The 24,306-nt window shown below is 43.9% G+C and overlaps 1 protein-coding gene across 1 annotated transcript; it reads right to left on the bottom strand.

The window, feature by feature from the left end:
• Nucleotides 1-5,040: 5,040 nt before the first annotated feature.
• On the bottom strand, nt 5,041-17,813 carry LOC310836697 (G-protein coupled receptor 83-like). The gene is made up of 5 exons (XM_083722408.1): nt 17,390-17,813; nt 16,521-16,646; nt 12,180-12,313; nt 8,448-9,058; nt 5,041-5,083 (listed from the first exon to the last, which is right to left on the bottom strand). The coding sequence occupies exons 1-4, from the start codon at nt 17,777-17,779 to the stop codon at nt 8,464-8,466; spliced, it is 1,245 nt and encodes a 414-aa protein (XP_083578534.1). The 5' UTR covers nt 17,780-17,813; the 3' UTR covers nt 5,041-5,083; nt 8,448-8,463.
• Nucleotides 17,814-24,306: the final 6,493 nt, after the last annotated feature.

The following is a 24,306-nucleotide window of genomic DNA, read 5'->3' as shown; positions in this document are numbered from 1 at the left end:
CATATGTGGTGGGATTGTAATGTAATTAAATTTTTTTGGGAAATGATATACAATGAATTGAAGAAAATGTTCCACTTAACATTTGTTTAAAAACCTGAAGCATTTTTGTTAGGGATTGTAGGGAAAGACCTGCCAAAAAAGTTGAAAAACATCTTCATGTATGTGACAACGGCCGTGAGATTTTTAATAGCACAAGGATGGAAGACTGAAGAAACCCCAACTAAAGAATCATGGCAAGAAAAATTGATGGACTATGCAGAACTGGCAAAATTGACACACAAGCTACAGGACAAGGATAACTGTGACTTCAAAGATGAATGGGAACCCTTTACAAAGTATTTGAAGATGCAACAAAGCGAACTGGACCCCTTGGCAGGTTTTGAATAAACATTTACAAACTCTTTATTGATAATAATCAGTTAGATAATTTAAGGATCTATACAACTTTGTAACATGCAGAGAATAGCATTCACAGAGAAACCAAAGATTGGAACTGAGGGAAGTCAGGTGGGGTGGGGGGGTGGGTCTTGTATGGGAGGGTGGGGGGAGAGAGGGAAATGGTTAAAAAATGAAGAATGACATGTTTTTTGATTTCTAATAAAAAATTAAATATAAAAAACAGGTACATAGGGGTTCAAATAACCAGAAACCTCAGCAAATGATACGTCCATGATTATGAGCCCCTGTGGCGACAAATGAAGAGAGACTTGAGGAAATGGAACAACACCAACTTCACTCAGACAAAATGGCCATAATCAAAATAAAAAAATGGAAATGGGAAAGGTGCTGGAAGGAGTGTAATGGGAACTAGCTGGCTGAGAGAGAAAATCAACGTCTGTTGAGAGAATATTATCAAGCATCACAGAGCCAACTCCTAGGGGCTAAGGGGTCCACCCCCCTGACAATAAAATATTTGAGGGAGCTGGGCCACCTCAAAGTTGAAGGGCATTGCTATTCTAATGGTGTGTGTGCACTGTGACCTGTGATTATGGGGAGAGGAGCTTACCTGGGCCCCCCAGTCAAGCATATTGGGTTGTGTATAAGTCACTGAATGGGCTGCAGAGAGAAAGGTGAAGACCAGCTTTTCATTTTGAATTGATGCAGCTTTTGCTGGTCTGTGGTGAAGGGGTTTACAAAAAGGATTTCATTACCACTATGAAATTTAAAACCATTTCTTTGACAGGTCTTGATTTGTCAAGAAAGCAAAAGACTGGGCAGGAAAAGCAGCCTAGAACAGCGGTTCCCAAACTTTTGGGGCACCCCCACCCTTGGTTCCATAAACCCACCCACAGTACCCTCTACTCTATAAAAATAATTATTCAGAGTAGCAGAATTGCATGTTTATTCAAAATCAAAATAAAACTATTTAGTTTAAGTCAACAAAACTGGTAAACTTCAACCAGTGATACCAGGATTTCAAGGTCTGATAATCATTTGCACCCCCAACGACTCCCAACTGCCCCAATGTCCCTCTACTGTCCCTGCCACCCCCTTGTCTCTTAGCAGGGGGTGGTAGTAGGTAATCCTATTGCACCCAGGGCAGCATCACCCACTTTGGGAATCACTGGTCTAAAAAGAAAGTCATGTGTCTTTAGCAAGGGTTTATTTTAGGGTTGTCATATTTCAAAAAGGCAGTGCTTTTTTCTGGGGGTGTGCGCGCGCATGGGTACTTATACCCCTAAACATTTTGTGAATCTTTGTACTTTTGTCCATTTACTGTATTTTTGCCAATTTGAACTATAAAATTGTGATTTTATTGAGTCAAAATGAGAGTACCCCTAAAAATGTTTTTAGGGGGGGAAAGCACTGCAAAAAGTGAAAATCTGGACACAAAAGTTGTTGCTGCCAAAGTTGTTCAAGGTTTGTTTTGTTTTAGTTTTGCCCAAAATTTGAGTTTTTGTGCTATTTTTAAGGAAATTCACCAAAATCTAGACTTCTGACATGGGATGCCATATGCCTGGATTTTCCCAGACTCTCAAGCGATTTCTGCCCAGATACTGTTTTCAGCTACCATATTCCGGCTATGTCCAGGAAATATCAGACGTATGGCAACCCTATCTTTTTCATGGTGCCACTGCCACAAGTTGCTTGAAGATGCATTAATATTTAATTTCTGTGAGGGAGCTGTAGTCATGGTTTCCTATATTAATTGCTAAACAGGCACATTCTGATAGGGGGATGTCCTGTTTTTTAAAGCACTTATTGACAGCCAATGTCTGTGCCTGCCCATTCTTTACCTGGCCAATGCTGATCAGTGGGAGCAACACATAAATAAAGCTGTCATCTCATCCCGATCATTCATTTTTTAAAATCAGATGCTTAAATTTTGAGGCATAGAAACATAGCAAGGTGCAATCATGTACATATTTTTGCTTATGTTGCACATTCTCTAGGAGAATAGGGCTGCCTTCTAGGGTCTTCTGGGCTGGGCACCCAACCGGCATGATTCAGGGTGGGCCCCTTTCACCCCCTTTCAACCCCGCAACCGGCTTTGATTCCCACTTCAACCCGGTTGATTTGATTCTCCCCCTTTTTGCCAATGTAGGTCTTCTTTGGCCCAGGGGGACCGCCATTTTGCAGTTTTCCTCAGGTGCCAAAATGTTTCAGGCTGGCCCTGCACGGGGCTGTCCTATTGCTCCCTGTCACAACTGTTGAAACAGCAATAGGTTGTTGAAGAAACTGGGATGTATTGGCTTTGAAAGTGAGGGAGGGGGTAATAAATGAGTTTTTTTAATACCTTTGTAAATACCTACGCTAGGTGTTGTAGATATTTGCCTCATGCCTTGGAAAGCCTGGTGGCCAGCAATTGCTGTTTGGCCAGAGGTTCCCCATCCTTGGCTAAAGCCATTATTTACAGAGCAGCAATGATGCCTTTATTTGTAGCATCTCTTTCTGTTAAGGCTCAGCATGGAAGGACTCTGGTGCAGGAAACGGTCAAGAAGACCAGGAAATGATATCCTTTGAAAATACAAAGTGTGTTGAAGAGGTAAAAATAGCTTTCTGTGGCACCCTCAGACACTAGAAGACTGTTTTCAGAATAACCTTGGCAGGAGGTGCAGAATCCTGCCCTGAGATTCGAAACTGGGACTGTGGAAGAGATAACAGGAAACAAAGGAGAGAGGAGGAAAAGCAGGGATTACTTGAAGAATAGATTCAGACTCGCTTAGGCACCCTTTGGCATCATTTTGGTTTGGGTAGCAGAGGAACAAGAGGTTAATTGTTTTGTTTCTGGAAAGCTGTTCAGTGAACAACGAAGTAGGGCCTTTGAAGAGAGAACCATGCTGGCCAACTGTTAAACGGATTTTAGGCACACATAGTTGACACACACTTCACAGAAAACCAATCCTTCACCCTTAAAAATTAGGAAATATTTTTTGGGGGGGAGGAATACGCTCTATTTGAGTTCACAGAGCAATCTGGAAGTCATCTTGACTCTCTTAAAGACCCCAAATATCTTCTCTGCAGAGGAAGAAAGTATCTTGGAGGAAGAAAGTATCTTGGTAAAACCTTTTCTAATAGTTCTTTTCACGCGCAATCTTTTGAATCCTGTAAATAGATAAACTTCTCACACAATTGGTAAAATGATCTGGCAAGTATCTGTTAAAAGCAGAGCAGAACTGTCAAAAGGGCATATTCTGTGTATGAATAAGGGCAGCTTTGTAACAATGGATTCAAGAACTAAGGTATTTACAATTTCAGAATACATAATGGCCCCAGTTGTCAGGAATAGGCAATCAGCAAGCATTATTAGGTATCCTGACAGACAGGAGACAAGTCATAGTCTCAAATTTCTGTTGTAAATTGCTTCTTTTGTTAGGCTTGTAGGATGCTTGTGGGTGGTCTTTGGCTAAGGGGTTGGGGAATTTCTGAAGTTGTTACATACCTTTGTCCCAGGTCCTCACCTTCTTGCAAGGGGAGAGGGAACTCTGTTGCAACAGAAAATAAATATATCCCTTGCTTTCCTCTACTGGTTTCTGCCTCCACCCATTCTTCTCTGACCGATCATGGACTTTGAGGATACTGGGTCACTCGATGGGGATTTTGGCTGTAAAGGCTAACCCCAATTTTCCTTACAACACAACCTCCAAATGTAAAGTGAGATGCCCCAGAGCTGAAAAATCATTATTCATGTAAACATAATGTCTGTTTCCAAGGACATATGAAATGGGTATAGCCATATCTCAAAAGAGAGGTTCACTCTCTCTCCCTCCCAGCCAGCTGCTCTCCGTTCTTCTAGACCAGGGGTCATCAACCTAATGGCCATGGGCTGGAAGCGGCCTGTGGAAGTCATTTGACCGGCCCACGAGCTGCTCCTGAACTAAGCTGCCCACTCGCGTGCTGTGCTAAACCAACACAGAGCGGCACAGGGACTTGCTTCTGTGGCGCCAGAAATTGCGTCTGCGCATGCGCAGATGATGGAAATCACGGTTGTGCGCAGTCACACACACATGCGATCTGGCCCATGGAGGGATCTCCACGGGACCGATCTGGCCCAGGCAAGATAAACCTTGCTGACCCCTGTTCTAGACCCTCCAGTCAGGAGAATCTAATACGCTGCTTGAATGAAGTTTCTATAGCTGGAAAATGCAGCATTATTTCCACAGTTGATTTTGAGTGGTCTTAACATCCCTAATTAGCTTTTATGTCAATTACCACAAGGTGTGCCTGTAATTTTTCCTATTAAGTACATTTTCTGTAGTCTGGCCAAACTTGAGGTATACCAGATTAAGTGTCAAGTATAACACAGGGGAAATATGGTTTTTTGGGGGGTGGGGAGAAAGTCCCTATAGCCAAGCTGCATTTTTGAATGCTGTCATTAGTACCTGATTGGGGACTCTAATAATAATACAAAGCATTTTTATATTGTTTTTAAACTGCCCTGTGATCTTCAGAGGAAAAGTGGTAGAGAAATTTAATTAAATATAAATATAAGTAAATAAACATTTTGAATTTCCACTTCCATAATTTTCCACGGAATGGGTGTAATTTCGAGAGACTCTCTCCCCTTTCTTCCTTGTCGTGATCAAATGTGTGTTTTAGCTTGTTCCTGCTGATGTCTTCATCTAGGTCCACTTCACCCTACCTATGTGAACACAAAATAAAAACAATCTTTGTTGGAGTTGATATGGGTATCTTTCTTACTCTGGCACAATTTTTTCCTGTAATAAAGCCATGGCACTGGAACATGAGAATTCTAGAGAAATCCTGTACACAGTCTGCTGGTTGACTTGGCACCTGCAAAATGAAAGAAATGAGCAACCAAAGACGAGTGTGTAGAGATGCCCTTAGCCTTCCTGGTTCAGTGCTTCAGTATTGAGCCAAACCTCTGGGAAGTATGTAATACCATAAAAGGTAAAGGTAAAGGGACCCCTGACCATTAGGTCCAGTCGTGACCGACTCTGGGGTTGTGGCATTCATCTCGCTTTACTGGCCGAGGGAGCCGGCGTACAGCTTCCGGGTCATGTGGCCAGCATGACTAAGCTGCTTCTGGCTAACCAGAGCAGTGCACGGAAACGCTGTTTACCTTCCCGTCAGAGCGGTACCTATTTATCTACTTGCACTTTGATGTGCTTTCGAACTGCTAGGTTGGCAGGAGCTGGGACCGAGCAACGGGAGCTCACCCTGTCGCAGGGATTCGAACCGCTGACCTTCTGATCGGCAAGTCCTAGGCTCTGTGGTTTAACCCACAGCGCCACCCGCGTCCCTAACATATTCCTTATTCAAGCATAGTGTACCAGGTTTGTTAGTACTTCCCCTATATGGGCTGAAGCATCCATACTGCAGGGGAATCGGGGCTGTAGCTTAGTAGCAGAGCATCTGCTTTGCTTGCATAAGGTCTGCCAGTCAGTGCAGATAATAGTAAGTTAGATGGACTAGTGGTCTGACTTTGGATAAGGCAGATTACTAATATTATTAGTATTGCCCTCCCTTCACCACAAGGTATCTATTCCAGGGGCTGACACTGTACCTCCACACTATGAGGAGGAAGTGAGTTGCGGGAGGAGTTAGCAGTTCTAATGAGTCGATTGCAGCCTCTGGGAGCTTATGGCCAGGTAAACTGGGGCGTTTGTGAGGGCATTTTGATGGGGATGCCCAGAGTGCTATTTCACAGTGTATGTAGGACCAAGAGACATGAAGGACAAGGGAGCTGCTGGAGCCACATGGGCACCTTAGTTCAAGAATAATATTGACAAGCGGGGGATGTGTGCAGAGAAGGGTGACCAAGATGACCAAGGGTCAGGAAACTAAGCCTTATGAGGAATGGTTGAGGGAGTTGGGTATGTTTACCCTCAGGAAGGGGAGACAAAGAAGAAGACAGCCAGCTTCATGCATGTAAGGAAGGTGGAAGATGGAGCATGCTTGTTTTGTCCTGCTCTGGAGGACAATACGTTGAACCAATACGTTCAAGGAAGAACTTTATGACAATAAGAGTTTCTGACCGTGGAGCAGAGTCCCTCAGGGGGTGGTGGACTCTCCTTCTTTGGAGATTTTAAAGCAGAGGTTGGATGGCCATCGGTCATCGATGCTTTAGTTGAGATTCCTGCATTGCAGGGGGTTGGAGTAGAATATACGATACTTGGGGTCCCTTCCAACTCTACAGTTCTATAATTCTATGAACCTCAAATCCTTTGGAGCAATGCTTCCCAGAGTGGGTGGTGTTGCCCACTGGGGGACATGAGATTACCTTGGGGACACTTAACATGCAAGGGGGTGGTGCTGGAGGTGTAAATTGCTATCAGTCTTCGAAAAGCTGGTATCAGTAGATCAGCTTTGTTGAATTAATGAAGCCAAATAGTTTTAATTGGATTCTGTATAATTATTTGCTACTGTTTTAAACTTTTATTGTGTTCTTAACTGTTACCGTTTTTAATTTTAATGTGTTATTATTTTCTAATTGGATGAGCAGGACTGGATTGCATCTTCCATTGTTCTCAGAAGATGAGAGTTAGGAGGTAGCAAAAAAGGGTGAAAGAAGAAACAAATCAGAAGCGGAAGTTGGGGGAAGCCCAAGAGGGGAGGGAGGAAGGAATGTATAGTAAATGTTATAAATATGAGATGTATGCAATGAATGAAAAAGGAAAATGAATAAAAAAAATTTAAAAAGAAAAAATAAATATTTCCAACAACAAAAGTGCAATGATGTGGTTAAACAGCGCCACCTGCTGCTTGGTAGTGGGAGTTTGTTTGCTTGTTTGTTTTTAAAAAACACATCACCACTACCATATTTATGCGACATCAAATCTAACTCGTACCTATATTTTCAAAACCTTGAAACAAAAATGTACTTCATTTTTCTGTGCAAAACACGCCTCCATGTATAATACGCCCCCTATTTTTTTAAACCCCAAATTAAGAAATTAACTTGTTTAGCTTTTTTTTGGGGGGGGGGGGAGCCTGCTACTGCTGATCACTTGCCACAGCTACTGCTGATCGCACACCTCGCCACAGCCACCAATTGTCTGCCTGCTTGCCGCCACCGACAGCCCACCTGCCCCCTTGCCGCAGCTGCTAATCACCTGTCCACCTCGCCACAGCCGCTAAGCACCTGCCCAATTGCTGCAGCTACATCCAATCGCCAGCAGCCACCAATCACCCACTCAATCACCGTTGCCAATCTCCTGCTTGCTGCTGCCATTAATCGCACCCCCCCTCTGCATTCACTATCCATGTATAAGATGACACCCAATTTTTGCCTAATTTTTTTAAGCAAAAAGCATTGTCTTATGCACAGAAAAATATGGTATTTGCTGGTGCAATCAAATCTAATGCACACTCTAATTTTTGCAATGTTATTTGGGCAAAAAAAGTGTGTATTATATTCAAGTAAATACGATGAATATTTAAAGCAGTATCATGACCGTTTAGACCAGTGGTTCCCATAGTGGGTGGTCCTGCCCCCTAGAGGGTGGTCAGTTACTTAGGGGGCGCTAAGAGGCAGGGGGCAGTAGTAGTTGTTGAAGGTTCAAGTGACTATCAGGCTTTGGAAAGCTGGTACCAGTGGATCAAGTCTATTAGTTTTGTTGAATTAATTAAACTAAATAGTTTTAATTGCATTTTGAATAAGTGCAATTAATTGTTACAGTTTTGAATTTTATGGTGCTCCTACCTTCCTCAGTGGGTTGTGAAGACTGCTGTTCTGAATAATGTTTTTTACAGGACAGGGAAGGTGACACCCAGAACCAAGGGGTTGGTGGCCCAAAAGTATGGAGCCACTGCTTTGGAGGCTGGAAAGTAGGAACTGACTGAGGCAGTGGTTATGGATGCAATTGTTTTTCTTTCTGGAAGAATTCATAAGTGTTATGTATGATACTAGCAACAAAAACAGACTAGGAAGGTATGAGAAACCCAGTGCTAGGTCTCTTTCAGCAAATGAACAATCCTGTACTAAACCTGCCATCATCTGAATGAGATATTTTACATATTTGCCAAATGTTTCATCAACTCACCTTGATCGGGCCCAGCTCACAAATCCGTTTTGAAAGTCTGCACGTTTGTGGTTGAGCGGATGCTCTGTAAAGAAAACCTTTGCTTGCATTTGATTTGCTGCACCCATGCCTCCCCATACGGCAAGGTTGCCCCTGGAATGAGGTTGTCTCTCGTCTGCTGCGCCTTCAGGCACATGGTGAACAAGGACTTGAGCTCGGAACGGAAGCTGTCATTCAGCCAGCAGTAGATGAAAGGATTGTAGCAAGTGCTGCTCATGGCAAACCAATGAAGGACGAAATAGAGGGAGTTTTTGGTTCTGATGTTCATGGTGGAGATGAGCAGCACGTAGCAGTTGAGCGGGAACCAACAGAGGGCAAAAACCACCACCACCAGCATAAGCATTTTGATGCTTCTCTTCTTGTTGTTGTGATGGATGATGTACTGCTGTGTGGTGACATCCCCCACGGCATTGCGCAGCCAGAGCTTCTTGGCCAGCCGTGTGTAAGTGACGGAAATGATGAGGAGGGGCAAGAGGTAAAGGAGGAGGAAAGTGGAAAGGTCCACATATTTCTGCACCACCTCTGCTGGCTCTGGAAAATCGGGGAGGCACAAGCTACGAATAGTAGTTTCCCTTTGAAAACAAATAAACATTTATTCTGGATATGTAGTCAAGAAAACTTCGGAAATTTTTATGTAGCTTAACATAGATGAGCATACTGTTATGGGAGGGGGTTGGGGGGAGGGATGCAGTCTGGATGATATTTGTGGGTCCCTTCAAGGGCCTGCTTAGAATCTTAGCTCCTTTGCTGGCCTATTTAAGTGCTATTTACTGCATCCTAAGAGGTTGCTCTGTTGCCATAGAGTCCGTTTTATAATTATGGATTGATAGAATTTCATTAATACCAAAAGTACATCTCTTCAATCTGTGGGATAACGAGCCTCATCTGGCATTGCCATACATCTGGATTTCCTCCAACATATCTGGAATACTGCTGCCTCTAGCAGTGTCTGAGTGGAAATCAATAAAATGTTGGGGGAAATCTGGTTGTATGGCAGCTCATGTTGGCAGTGCAGTTTTTGCTGATTTTCCATTCAAAAAGCTCAAAAGCCACAAAAATAATAAATACAATTTTGCCCAAAAAAAGCTTTTCTGTCCAGCTTTTCCCTGTTTAAAATATGGCAACCCTATCCTGTAACCAACATGCTTAAGTCTAATTAATGCATTAAGGGGTTAATTCTATAGAGTTAGCCGTCCTGCCAGGCTTAGCTAGTTCACCCACCCGCACCTTGGGAAAAGGGTAATCAAGCCTATTGCTTCCAGAGAAGCTCAGTTTTGAGCTGGTTGCTACAGTTCAGACCGCATGACTCTTACAAGCCATTCTTGTGTTCCTATATGAATAATTTTGAAACTTTTACCACAGTTACTATGCCAGGTTTTACTGCCTCTGTTTTCTGCCTGAATAAATGTAAGGAAGGTGCCACTCAAGCCTCCATGGGGGGAGCATTCCACAAATGTGGAACCACCACAGAAAAGATCCATACACATGTTGTCACCCCCCCAGGCCTCTTGTGGAGGAGGCACATGAAGAAGGGCCTCAAATGACGATTGTAGAGTCTGGGTCGGTTCATATGAGGAGAGGTAGTCTGTGAGGTATTGCAGCCATTTAAGGCTTTATAGGTCAAAACCAGCACTTTGTATTGGGCCCAGAAACTGACTGGCAGCCAGTGCAGTCGGACCAGGATCAGTGTAATTTTCTCAAACCATCTTGTTGTGGTGAGCAACCTGGCCGCCAAATTCTGCACCAGCTGAAATTTTTGAACCATCTCCAGATGCAGCCCGAAGTATAATGCATTGCAGTAATCTAACCTAGAGGCATAGACAACAGAAGTCAGGCTATCTTCATCCAGACAGGGGTGCAGTTGGGCCACCAAGCAGAGCTGGTAGAAGGCACTCTGCACTAGGGCTGGGCGATGTATTGATACATTGTCCAAAACTGGTTTGAAGTTCACATCATGGTAATGGTTTCATAATAGCTGACATGGCAATATATCCTGAATCACAATGTGTGTGTGAACTACGTACAAAATTACGATGTGGGGAAAACCATGAAGCTGGTCATTGATTTTCTCATTATTCCTGCTGCATTATTCCTTGTTGCTCTGCCGCCTCAGCTCTCCGCTGCCTCGTGCAGATGGCAGGGAACCACAAGAACAGGCACTGAAGAAAGCAGCCTGCCTGGGAACTTTCCTCAGTAATAGTGACGCCATGAGCTTCTTGTTTTTAAGCTCAGGGGCCAGGCTGGTAGGTGGTTGAGGGAGATGCCGGTCCCAGCTGGCTATGGACTTCTTACTGGGAGCTCCTTCCCCCCTCCATCCTTTCTCCTTATTTGGACTCTCTCTGCTCATTTGAAGGTGCCTCCTGACACCTGACCTCCGCCAGGGCCCTTGCAGAACTCCTGTGCCTCACCTCCCCACCCCACCCCCCATGTTGCTGCCCAACCCTGTGTTTTGAACCACTGCTTGGTCCCACTGAAATTAAACCGCATGCAATATGCAAGCTCAGATTACTCTGAGATCCTTCTTCCCATTTCACCTCTCTTCTCATTCATTCTTGTCTTACAGATATTGTCACTGCATATTTTTTTTCATGGCTTGATTCACATCTTTAATATCCTGTTTTCAGCCTCCTGAACTGCAGTGATGCTGTACTGCAAAGGGAAGTTTCACACACACTGGCTGTTGTCCCAAAGTGGGAAGCGAGAATGGAATGACAATTGATTCCCCAGAAACACTGCTCCCATTCTGTTGTTCCTTGCCAGATGAATATTGGTTACTCGATTTAAAAAGGGTAGGGGGCTAATCTCAAGGAAGGGGTGGCTGAGTTGGTGCCATCCAGGTGTCATACTGAGCTCCCATCAGCCCCAGACAACACAGTCCAAGGTCGGGGATGATGGGAGTTGTGTAGCACAGCAACATACTGTTGTGGGTTTGGTGAGTCCTTTCACATTTGGGGGTTCCTGCCCAGTGAAGGTTGGAATCTAACAGAGGAGGAAGTTGCTAAACTGGTCAGACCTTTTCTTTGTAAGATAATGACCTTAGCTGCTCACTCAAGTGTCCTCATCAGCACCCCAAAAGAATAAGCTGGGTTGCAAAAACTACAACTAGGTGTGATGGGACCCTCGGTACTAATGGGTGGGGCTTTCTCCCATTCACTCACCTCTGTACGGTAACTGATTTGTAAGAAAATCGATAGCTGTTATTACCAATAATTGGCTGCCTTGTGACTTGCAGCAACTCACCAAAGCAAATGACCAAAGGAAATGGCTTTGAAAGCTGCAAAAGCAGTAACACTTAAAATATGAAGCGAGGAAGGTGTGCTGTTTTAGGCTGGAGTCTGACTAATTGTAAATAAGCGATCAACGCACTCAGAGGTGCCCACCTCCAGAGCCCCCTGCTGCCCCTTTGCCTCTTAGCAACTCCCCACCTCCCAGGGGACATTGCCACTTACTTTGGGAATCACTGGTGTAGGCAGTATTCAGCTGGATGGGTGCATGGCCTGACTCGGTATAAAACACCTTCCTGTATTCCACCTACAGAATGGAAGTTGCCTAGTCCAGCCTCCTGCCAATGTAGGAAATCCACTCCTGTGGCCATCTTTGGTAGGAGGTGAAGCTTGCTTTTTATTTTTTATTTTTTAAAGTAACACATAGTTTGACAGGTGAGAAAAGAAAAGAGTAGGTTAAAATACTCACCTATAATTATAAATGAAGAGCTTTTGGTAGATAGCATGGGGTAATGAAAAGCAGGCTGCCATCATCCAGATGCTGGAAATGGCCAGGGCTCCTTTGGTCAGTGACATCCTTGGCTTGAGTGGGTTGAGGATGACCTGGAAGAAAGGATGTCTCACAGTGATTCTCATCTCTGCAGACCAGGGGTGGGTAAAGTGCAGGCCATACCCATACCCATACCCATACCCATACCCATACCCATAAAAAGCTCCCCATAAATTTAATTGCCATGTTGGGCACTACCTGCACCACACATTTAAAGCACTGTGGCCCCATTTTAAATGGCCACAGCTCCCCCCAAAGAATACTGGGAGCTATAGTTTGTTAAGGGTTCTCACAGTTGTTTGGAGACCACCTCCCCCCACCCCCAACATTTCCCAAAGCAGTTAACAACTAGTCTGTCTTCCCAGGGAACTCTGGGGATTGCAGCTTTGCGATAGGAATAAAGGGGCCTCCTAAGAACTCTCAGCACCCTTGACAAACCACTTCCCATGATTCTTCGGGGAAAACCATGACTGCCAAAAGCAGTGACTCCTTTTTTTGGGCCACCCCCTCATCCCATAAACTCACCCCAGTGCTCCCTACTCTACCCTACAAAGGGCATTTTTCAGAATAGTGGTTTGCACAGCCCACCAAGAAAGATAGGAACAGCATAAAAATCAAAACAGTACCAGTTAATAAATTGGCATTTATTCAAAAGCCAATTAAAACTATTTAGTTTAATTAATTCAACAAAGCTGATGTGGATAGTTCAATTGGTAAGAGCGTGGTGCTGATAACACCATGATTGCAGGTTCCAAATGAAACACCTGCATATTCCTGCATTGCAGTGGGTTGGACTAGATGATCCTCAGGGTCCCTTCCAACTCTACAATTCTAAGTTGGCGACCATGGCTGCATCTAAGTTAGTGATGGACTTGATCCAGTGGTACCAGCTTTTCAAAGTCCGATAGTCATTTGCACCTCCCACAACCACTACTGCCCCCTTGCCTCTGAGCATCCGCTAGGTACTTCCACTGCCCTCTAGGGGGCAGTACTGCCCACTTTGGGAACCACTGGTCTAAACAGTCATGATACTGCTTTAAATATATAGTGCGGATGTTTTAAAAACCTCCCACTTTCCACTCCCACTACCAAGCAGAGCGTGGCGCTGTTTAACCCCATTACTGCACTTATGTGGTTGGAGAGATTTAACCCACATCTCTGTGACCAGTGCCAGGCATCCGTGGGAGATGCAATTCAGACCCACTCATCCAATCAGTCTTGACAGTGCTTTGAGTTCTGAAGTCCTGCCTCTTCGTACTGCATTAGACATAAAAGGGCTGGGTGATCATGCAAGAATATTGGCATAAGCAACCACCGTTATCAGCTTCTTGCTAATGGAAAGCTGTTGGCTGAAGTTTGCAATCCATGGGAGATGCACAGACTTGGCTGAAGAAAGGCAGTAGAGTTACCTGCAAGTCCATGGTTTCCAGTTAATGCTCAGCACATAAAAGGGAGTGCTGTGTTTCTAGTGGTCTGCCCGTGTGGGCAAAAGCCATGTAACTCAGAGGAGTGGCTAATATTAGGCTGAAGAAAGGTAGCCATCCCTGCAGCAAACAATCTGCAAAGCTTACCTCACTGCTACCAGCACATGACAATCTGGTGCTTTTAATGCTGCCAGTGCTTGACTTATTAGGGAGATGGCCTCAATAATAATAGAACACTTTCTCTGAACACTCAGGGGAATATTTCAGTATTCACTTCCTAAGCCTGCAATTTCTTTCTACCTTCTTTCAGTGTCACAATGTTCTATTAATCATTTTCCCTACTGAGCAGATATTATAATACACATTGTTAGCTTACTGATGAACACAGTACCTCAGTTAATGAAAGAAGCTCCTAAGACACACTCCAACCTTTAGTTCTAACTTTTTTTTAACTGTTTCATCTTTATGTGAGTATATTCTCCAGGAGTTAAACAAAACCCACTATGTGACACAACGCCTATCAGTCTATCATCCGGCATTGCAGATTCTGCACTGATGGGGGAGGGAGGTGCACTTGATGATCTCCTAGGTCCTTTCCAACTCCATGAATCCTTAATAATCATGGAGACTGTGTAAACAATCTACCAGATGCTTGATAAACCATGTAATTCTGCTGCAGGACATTTATCAAGAAGTGCAAAACAACGGTCAGTTATTGTACATGAATATGTGTGAGAGCTGAACCTCTTTATTCTAATATAGACCAATAGTGCCATCTAGAGCTAAGAACACTGTATGGAAACAATATCCTTGGTTTCATTTCATTTCATTTAATCCTTTCTTTCCTATAATAGCAAACTGGTCTGAACTGACTAGTTCTTTCGTAATGGAAGTTCAACACCATTAGGAAGTCGAACCACCCTCTAGGCACATTTCTGATTTGTGGTTGTTGGCATCTATCTGTCTTGAGAGACAATGCAGTGTACCTTTGGGGGTGAAGTCAAACTGCTGTGTTAGCAACACCAAAGTGACCTCCCTGGGGTGCAAGTCTAGGCAGTGTGCATGGAGGTCCTGGGCTGCCTAGATGACAAGACCCGCCCCCCCCCCTTGGTGTCACTGATGGAAATCAGAGCAATATGTTTGGCATCCCAGGAGTTGCTGAAAGGAGGCGTACAAGGAGCTGTCCAACTGTCTTAGGGACTGCACTCCGGATTTGTGTTGGGTCCAGCAGAGGTTTAGGGTCAGAGTTTTCCTTCCCCTGGATACACTACCTTCTCAGGTAGATGAGTCCCATCTGCCCCTCACTTCCATCTACCACACATGCAGAAACTGCCTTCTTGAGGTCTATTGGGTCCACTCAGTCCACAACAGCCTGTTTTCACATGCAGGGGAAGTCCCCAACTCATCAAGGATTTGAGACCCATTGGCTGCCCCTCACCTGGTTTAGCTTGCCAGTCAAAGCTGTTCCTGGGGTGTAGCTGCTGTCCTATGCTGACAGCTTCTAGGACCCACAGGTGAGAGCTGAGTGCAGGGTGGGGACCCAAGGTGGACAAACTACCTCAGAAAATGTACAACACGTCATCCACCAGAGGTACAACCCCTCCCCTAACACCCCAGACACCGCTTCTGATTGATACCTAACCACTTACATGAGAGATGGAGCTTATTTCACCATTGGTTCAAACTACAGTCCAGGCAGGCGGCTTTTTCTGGACCCAAACTATAATAAATGTGTGACATATCCTTTAGTCCTTTGTCTCCTTTGGAACCATGAAAACCAGAGATATTCTGCAAGGGACTAGCACTTTCCTAGGTTGCCTTCTTTCCAGGAGCTCTGCATGTTTTCTGACACCCAAGACAATACTCAAATAGGCAAAATGTAATTAGCTAAATTAGATTGCCTTTAAAAATGTTATTTGGAAGTCTCTCTCTGTGTGATTTGTTGCATTCCTTTCCCCCTCTGAAATAAAGTTACTTATATATCATGACAGTTGGTTTTCTCTGTAATACAGGCAACCGCCATTTCTGAGCATTCATGCGCGTTGGCAGAGCACGCATAAGCCAAGCCCACCCCACCCCGTCATGCCCTGTTATGCCCTGCCCTCTCCCAGGTCCAAATGACCCGCATGTCAGTGGTCACGCAATAATTGAACGTGCGCAAAATAACCACTGCCCGGGCTGTTTTTCACCTGATCAGATTGGCTGGATGAGCTGCATTATGGGAAAGGGCCATAGCTCAGTGATAGACCATCTGCTTTGCATGCAGGGAGGTCCCAGGTAGAATCTCCAATGGCATCTCCACTTAGTGCCGGGAGAGATTCCTGTCTGAAACCCTAGGAAGCCATGGGCAGTCAATGTAGACAGTATTGAACTAGACACACCAATGTCCTGACTTCGTATAAGAAGCTGCTTATACACCCAAGTGACCACTCCTAACAAATACATACATACACTGGCTGTTTATTATGGTGGGCAATTTCAATTTCCTTGTGTCCTTAGGGCACCCTTTCTCCCACTGCCCACTCCACAACTTTGTGTAGTCAAGACTAAAGGCAAAATAGTGTTAGTTTCAGGCATAGGAGCCAACCTCTAGGGCCCAAGGTCCCTTCAGCCACTCCCCAATAAAATATTTGAGGGGGCCAGGGTTCCCCAAAGTTGATGAGTAGTGCCATTCAAATGGTGTGCATGTGCTACACCTTGTGATCAATTATGCAGGACAGGGATAATTGACAGGGATCAATTATACCACCTCCCCCCATATTTTATTCAAATTGGCACCCCTGGTTTCAGGATACCTTTTGCAGGGGAAGGTGGGGGATGGGGTGGGGTTTCATACCTGATGCCGGTCCAGGGCTATAGCTGTCAGGGTCAGGGTGGAGACGTGGAGAGAGCAATACTGCGCAAAGCGGCTGACATGGCACATGCTTGCCCCAAAGACCCACGTGCTGCTCACGAACCGAACCTGCGGAAGAGACTGGCAAGAATAATGGGGCCAGCAGAAGATTTGGGGCTAACAACTAGGATTCACTTGGTACAGTCAAGCACATGGGGTTTCCATCGGCACATGGGGTCAGGAGGACCTCTGCCCATTTGTGAAAGTTCGCAAAGATTAAAATAGGGACTTCTGTCAATTTTTTACTTGATCTGACTGTTTGCTTGCCAGGTGGCAATGGGAGTGGAATAGGACCCTCCCAACAATTCTCAGCACCTTTAGCAAACTACGGCTCCCAGAATTCTTTGGGAGAGCCATTTATCTATTAATTTAAAAGATTACAGTATTTATAGTCCACTTGTCACTGAATGTTTTGAATCTCAGAAAGGGGAACAAAGTTTATAAAAATAAACATAGAAAAATGTCCACCAAAATTACAAAATCATATAATCAGGACCAATAAATAACCAAACAATTCTATCATAAGGCAAACAAGCAAAATCACTGCAACATAAACTAATATTTCCAATTTAATGAAATATGAGCCTCAAGGTCAGCAGTTCGGCCAGGCAGGGGTGGACAGATGGATTTGGTGACCTCCTCTAGCTCTCCCATGAACATTTAAAGTGGGATCACAGTACTTTAAATGTATGGTGTGAACAAGGCCCGGCGTGTCCAGCACACCAAATGCAAATGCAAGGCAATGACTTAATCCAGGCAGTGACCTCCTCCCTCTCTGGCCTGGGGGCATGGCAGTTTGGCAAAGGACTTACCAAAGTGAAAGGTGTGTTGAGCAAGGTGATCATGATATCAGACATGGCCAGGTTGGCAATGAAGAGGCTGGTGGCTGAATGCATCCTCCTCCTCCTCCTCTTCTTCATCACCACATGGCACACCAGCAAGTTACCAAAGAGAGATACGATGATGATGACTGTGTAGGCCACAATGAGGAGAGCTTTCATGGTGGGCTTCTGCGACTCCGGCTCGTATTTAGCCAGCTCAGCAAACTTCTCCCACTCAATGATCTGGCTCTCTGTCCAGTTGAAGGGTGTGCCATTCTTGGCTTGGTAGAGCAACATAAACTTGGCCAGAGAAAAATTGCATTTGGACTCCTGAGGAGGACATGGGAAGTGAGGTGAATGGGATAGAGGGAAGAGGAGCATGTGAGAGAGGTGGTCTTCCAGCCAGCTGGAGCCTTGCATGGAGACAGGCTAAGTTCCAGGAGGCTTTTGTTCCAGCAAGTGGGACTAAATAGCAGAGAGAGAGAGAGAGAGAGAGAGAGAGAGAGAGAGAGAGAAGCTTTTTAGCCAACTCAGGTTGGGAGCAGCTGTCAGGACAAAGGCAGCATTTAAATATCCAAGTAGAAAGAAGTCTTGAGGTGCATTTTGTAGCACACTGTTTTGTAGCACACTAGTGTGTCATTTGACAAAAAATGTGGACAGTAAAAGTGGAGCTGGGAAAATCTGGTGTGCTCGTTTTTCTTTTGCATGCTGAAGGGCAGCACGTATGTGCACAAAAATAAAGAAAAATGGCATACGGCAGAGCACACACAAATCATGGAGAAAGATCAGGTGTGCAGCTTTAATTGGTCATCTTGGGTTGTTTTGTGCTACCCATTATTGAGGCATTCAGTCTTCCAACTTCTGAGAGTGCCCTACAGTGTTTTGTTCTCCCCCCTTCCTTTTTTCAAAGCACTTTACCCTCCTATTTGCTTTGTCATTTTTTTTGGAGCACAATTCTTCTAAAATGTGTATTTTCCCCTCCCTTCTTTATAATTCTCTTCCCAGCTGGATTGTCCTGCAGAACATGTGAATGATATCAGGGGAAAACATTAACATTATGCTGATAGATTTGATTTTTTTCTTTTCTGTACAATAGAAAGTGACTATGCAAACAGGTCTCCTGACATATTCAGAGATGAGCTTGGAACAGTGTCCTAAACAGGGAACAAGCTGGCTTCTGGCACCATAAGTTCACCTCTGTTTTCTTTTCTTCCTGCATTCCGTGTTCTTCTTCAGTACAGTATAAAATGAAGGGTTCTTTATTTAGTCTTTTGCTTTCAATTACATTTTTCAATCAGCAGGCAGCCAGATGAACTGATGAGGCACAATTGTAACTCTGTACAAACTGAGCAAGGTTTGATAACAAAGAGTTCTTGTGACAAGACTGTGAAAATAAAATGTCCATTTCCAGAACATGTTCCTCCCAACAGTCAACATTACTAGCTCAGAGCGAACAGGCAACCTAGTTCTGAAGCAAAAGTCCATAAAGTAAGCACCCCCCCCTTTCTAAAACTCTGTGGTTAGGGTTGTTCAGACAGTTGCCATGGTTTCAGGGGTGCCAACTTGGTAAGCTCTGCCCCACATAATTGATCACAAGATGCGCTGCATGCACACCATTTGAATGATAATGCCCATCAACTCTGGCTCCCCCCCAGCTCTGATATGTTCTCACGAGATATCATGGAGCCATCCAAGTCCCCATGAGATCTCCCAGCACCATCCCTGGCAGAGAGCTCAAAAGTTCTTTTTGTGCCAGGAAAACCTTGCATACATTTAATTTGCTCAATTTCAACCGGCCACATTGGACCACACAAGCTTGAAACCACACAAATTAAAAATGTGTAAGATGCAATCATACTGTAGTGCTATGTAGACATAGACAAACAAACCTAACTTTAAAAAAGTACTACCTGTGCTCCCTTTTGTCTACCAGAGTACTCATAATCCAGGATGCTAAAGGGAGAACAAATAATCCTTCAAAAGTTGTTTATATACAGTACTATTCATTCATTAATTCTTGGCCCTTCAGGTGTGTGGGGAGAACCAAGTCTCCAAAGCAGCTTTCATCAATCTGTAGTAAGCTACCATAGTCCCTGCCCCTCAGGTTTACAATCTAAAAGACACAACACAAAAGGAAAAGAGGTTGGACTGGAGATGGGGAAAAAGGCAAACTCAGACACCAGTTCTCAGGTACAATACATGCTATTTTTCTAGAAAAAGCAGAACTCACCATGAATGCCTCCCTTATTCTTTTAGAATGGCAATGGTGCCCACTTGAGAGGTGCCAGAACTAAGTTCCAGTGAGTTCTGGCTGGGGGAACAAAAGCCCTGGATATATTTTTTAAAGTGCTTTTCCTGACAGAGAGGCACAAAGCAAGCTCTCTGCAGTTGTTCCTTCTCTACCCAGTGGATAGGGCCGAGAGGCTCTTCAGAGAGTGCTGCCCTTCCAGTCTGCAGTCCCAGGAGAACAGTGCTTTCCTTTTCCACCCACCTAAATTGTTACGATTGGGAGGCAATGCTCACCAACATTTGGTTAAAACCCAGAAATAACACAGCAGACAAAGCCAGCAATCATGTTTGGAGAGTCAGCTTTTATGTCTTTCCCGAAGGAGATGCAATGGCACAGTATAAGCCAACACAAGGTTGCTCAGATCCAAATCCCACTAAGCTCAATGGGTTTTACTTACTTACCTGGGGGTAAGTGTGTTTAGGCCTATAGTTTAACTAACTACTGCTGAAAATCAGCCCCATTAACTATGAACCCCTAAATTTGAGATCCTCTCCAAACCTGTACCAAAGTTTAGGAGGTTTTTTTTGCAGTGAAAACCTTGCGTCTTGTAGCACCCCACAAACTGAGCAATTGATACATCAAACATGGGGTTCACACTTAACTACAAACCCCAAAATTTGGGCACCAGGAATTATGTTTTAAGTGACCACTGCACCTTATTGGCTTTGCCTGGTACATTTTAATGAAATGAATGGAACAAAAATTCCCACTTATTTAAAAGGTGCATGTTTCTAGATTACATTTCTTGTGTCTTAAATATGTGGCTTATTTAAAAGGTGCATGTTTCTAGATTACATTTCTTGTGTCTTAAATATGTGGCTTGTGTGTTAAATCTACTTCAGGAGCCCTTACAAACTAGCTATTTATTGGGTATTCATTCTGACTGCTTGCAGAAAGCTTCCTCAGAGGCTAGATTATATCTGGTCTTTATCAAGCATTCATTGTGATTTGCTTGTGGGATGGTCACATGACAATGAGAATTTGTCTGGAATCCATCCTAATTCACTTGGGGTGTCTTTAAGCATCTTCATGTTAGTCATTCATTCATCCCACGTTTTACTGTGAATTTCCTTGTCAGTTTCCAAACCAAAAGTCCTTTTCTCAAAGAAGAAATAAAGTACGGTAGATTTGCATGTCCTGGCACAAAACAGCACCTATTTACTTTAAATGATCTACTTGAATCAGTACTGCAAAATACTGACAGTTCAGACATTAAATTGGTTCAGCAAATCACCCCTTTTGTCTGTTGAAGTGCATTTCTGCTGTGAATTTTCCCAGTTATATTTTTTAAAATACTCACATAATCTGTTTTAAATTGTGTTATAAAACTAATAACCGCATACCTACAGGTAACATTTTTTTTACCAGTCATGAATCAGCAGTAAGAGTAAGATTCTATGCAACAAACAAGAAGCAACTGTGTGTACAGCCTCATACATAGAATAGAATTGTAGAATTGTAGAGTTGGAAGTGACCCCAAGGGTCATCTAGTCCAACCCCCTTTAATACAGGAATCTTGCCCATAGCTTTTCCTGGGTACCTGGAAATCAATTTGGCAATGCAATACAATGAAACATGGGTAGGAATGCACACATTATGGTGCACAAGTGAGTGGTTTTCTTACATAGGAATGATAATTCATGCAGGAAATTGTCTTGGATGAAGCTACCCTAAGGCAGCAATCCTATACTGTATATCATTACCTGGCAACAAGCCCCATTGAAGATAGCAGAGTTTACTTCAAAGCAGGCAGGCATATGATTGCACAGTACATAATACTTCCGGCCATTGTTTGTTAGCTGAAGGCAATAACATTCTCTATTCGCTGCACAATTATTAAAACTGAAAGTTATAAACAAACAAAATCTAATTGCCTGGGACTTGTTTTCAAACTGTTTATCCTCAAGGAGCAGTTTCCACTGTGATTTATTTTTTTGCTGAGAACCCCCACTTATTTTTCCACTTGTGCCTCTCCCTTTCGCAGTAAGGCAGCTGCATCAACCAAGACCCCCATGTGTGGTGCAGAGAGTTATTGGGCATCCGGAGTGGGGGGGCTCCTTTTACACAGAGCTCTCCAATAACATGTTAGACCTTGTTTTGCCATTACCTGCCCACCTTTTTAAAAAATTGCATCTTGCAGCATTGCAATGTACCTGTCTTCTGTACTAACACATTGGACCCAGATATTGTAAGCAAAGTCACTTAAATAACCCAATGCAGTCCCAGAAAGAAAAGTCCAAATAACACTTTACTGAGCAAACTGAACAGAGACAGTGTGTAATGTGAAGAGAAAGGAACAGAGAGGTTTTGTGTTTCTTAGTTCAGGCCTTGTACATAGCAGAGAGACATTCAGCCAAACACACAAATTAAAAAAACTCCCTCAGAACTACAGAGCCAATCAGAATGCATGCCACCTCAGGGTAGATCATGCCACTCTGCCTGGTTGCTATGTGACACCTCCACCCACCCACCTCTTGGCTTTAACAGACTGTAACAGTAAAAGAATTTACTACTAAGTTACAAACTGAACGATCGCTGCTGCTGCACTTCCAACAGATACTTCAGGGACCATCTGCCCCAGAAGCCTGCCCTTTCCCAGGTCTCTGTGCCATTAGAGGTCTGATGGGTGGTGAACAGAGAAGGGGCCTTCTCTGTGTTGGTGTCCCAGCTCTGGAATTATTTCCCTCAGTACAACCGTCCCTATTTATATAATAGGGGCCTCCTAATAGGTGTCTCTCTGCACCCTTGACAAACTACAGCTCCCAGAACCCATGGGTATTTAAAGTGGTATCATATCATTTGAAATATATGGTGCGGATGTGACCTTTGACAAGCTATTATTGCTTTTTGCGCCCTTCCCCTTAACCTTCTATATTCTGTAACTTTTATACTGCACTTGTAGCCTGTCTACTGTAAATAAATTATATTTGATTTGATGTTTGAGTTTGAAACTGCTAACCCAGGTGAATGAGGTCCAAATTAAACTTGAGGACATTGAGTGACCTATGGAATTTGAGGGATTCCTGAATATTCTGGGGGCCAGTGAGGTGGGATAGCATTCTAGTTGCAGTGCTGGTGCTCATCTAAGGGCTCTGGTCTCACATGGAATGGGGAGATGGCCATTGACTCCTAAGTGAGAAGGGGCCCTCCCTGGGCCAGGAGTTCTGACCACTACTGCCCAATCACAAATATCTCCTTATTGGTCAAGGTACTTGAGAAGGGGGTGCCAGTGCCTCTTTACGGAAGAAACAGATTCTCTGGATTACTTCAGTCTGGCTTTGATTTATTGATTGAGTTTATTTCCACAATGAGCTGTGCCCAAGGCATTTTACAGCAAACATTCAAAACACAGAGCATGGGAAAGGCAAATGCAGAACGTCAGTAAATTCAAAAGCGGCAAAAATCAACAATCTGGCAAACACAGAATAAATTCAATATTACAAAACAAAAGCAATCTATGCCCAAGTACATTTATATCCCGCCTTTCTATCCAAGGAACTCAAGATGGCATGCACAGTTCTCTCGCACTCCTCATTTAATCCCCACAACAACCCTGTGAGGTAGATTAAGCTAAGGGCTCACCCACACTTCTGCTTGCCTTGTGCCTAGAAAGCAAGGGCCCAAGCGTTTTCCCCTTTGCCTGGCTCCTTTCCCAGGGAAAACCCACTTTTTAGTGTTAAAATCAGTGCAAATGTCAATCCAGAGAGAATCCAATTGGTGTTTGCTCCGATTGAGCGCTAAAGGGCAGTTTTCCCCAGAGGGAAGCAGAGGTTGTCATTTGCACACATGCAACAGCTCTCTCAAGTGTACATACCTCAGCTTAATTGTGGCTTGCATTTTAAAATCAGAGGGAAGCTGGTTTGAGGGAAAGTGCACCAACCAGCAATATTTTATAAAACACGGCAGGATGTCTCTGGATCATGGCTAATGCTGTTTGTACTCAGCTTCAGAAACCAGTCGAGGGAAAGCACTGGAACCAGAGCAAAGATTAATATGACAGGCTTTTTTGTACTCAGTCTACTAAATGCCTTGCCACTGTATATTTCCATGCCTAAGAATTATCATTCAGTTTGTCTCCTCAGAAATAAAGCCGAAAGAAAGCTTTAGTGTACTGCGGTCTAGCAGAAAAAGTTAGATTTCAATGTGAGTAAGAGTCTGTTTCAGAATTGCGGGTGCAAACCTGGAGATGGAATGGCAATGTTACTATTTATTACAATTTTTATGTCATGCCCTTTCTCCCAAAGGAGCCCAGGGTGGCAAACACCAAACAGCACTATAAAAAACCCCAAAACAAAAGAATATTTAAAACACTTGGAAACTATTTTAAGCTTCTGAAACATTAAAAAACTTTTAAGAATGCCTTAAAACATATAAAGCATGGAAAGTCATACATTTCACAAACAGCCTTTGAATGTGTGTCTATAAGAAAAGAAGTCCAGTGGCAGCACCAGACATTTATTTTTTTTGAGGGTGCGTACAGAAGGGGCAAAGTACCGATATACGTCTAGATGGGTGAGTTGTATTCCACGTGTTAAGATCTCTGAATGAAAAATAAGGGTATATGTTTGTGGCAGGAGTCCAGCAATGGGGGGGGGGGGGAGTGTGTGTGGGAGCTCCT

The sequence above is a fragment of the Podarcis gaigeae genome (genome assembly GCF_964106915.1).
Source record: "Podarcis gaigeae genome assembly, chromosome: Z".
Lineage (NCBI taxonomy): Eukaryota > Metazoa > Chordata > Lepidosauria > Squamata > Lacertidae > Podarcis > Podarcis gaigeae.
Note: the sequence above shows the minus strand (reverse complement) of the source record. Positions and strands in the feature narration are given on the sequence as shown.

Excerpts from the sequence above, each read along its gene's own strand:
- LOC310836697 (XM_083722408.1), bottom strand. The coding sequence starts at position 17,779 with ATGCTCCTCTTCCCTCTATCCCATTCACCTCACTTCCCATGTCCTCCT. Across the intron at positions 16,647-17,389 it reads TCAACACACCTTTCACTTTG|GTTCGGTTCGTGAGCAGCAC; the intron begins GTAAGTCCTTTG and ends TCTCTTCCGCAG. Across the intron at positions 9,059-12,179 it reads CTCTTCATTTATAATTATAG|GGAAACTACTATTCGTAGCT; the intron begins GTGAGTATTTTA and ends TTGTTTTCAAAG.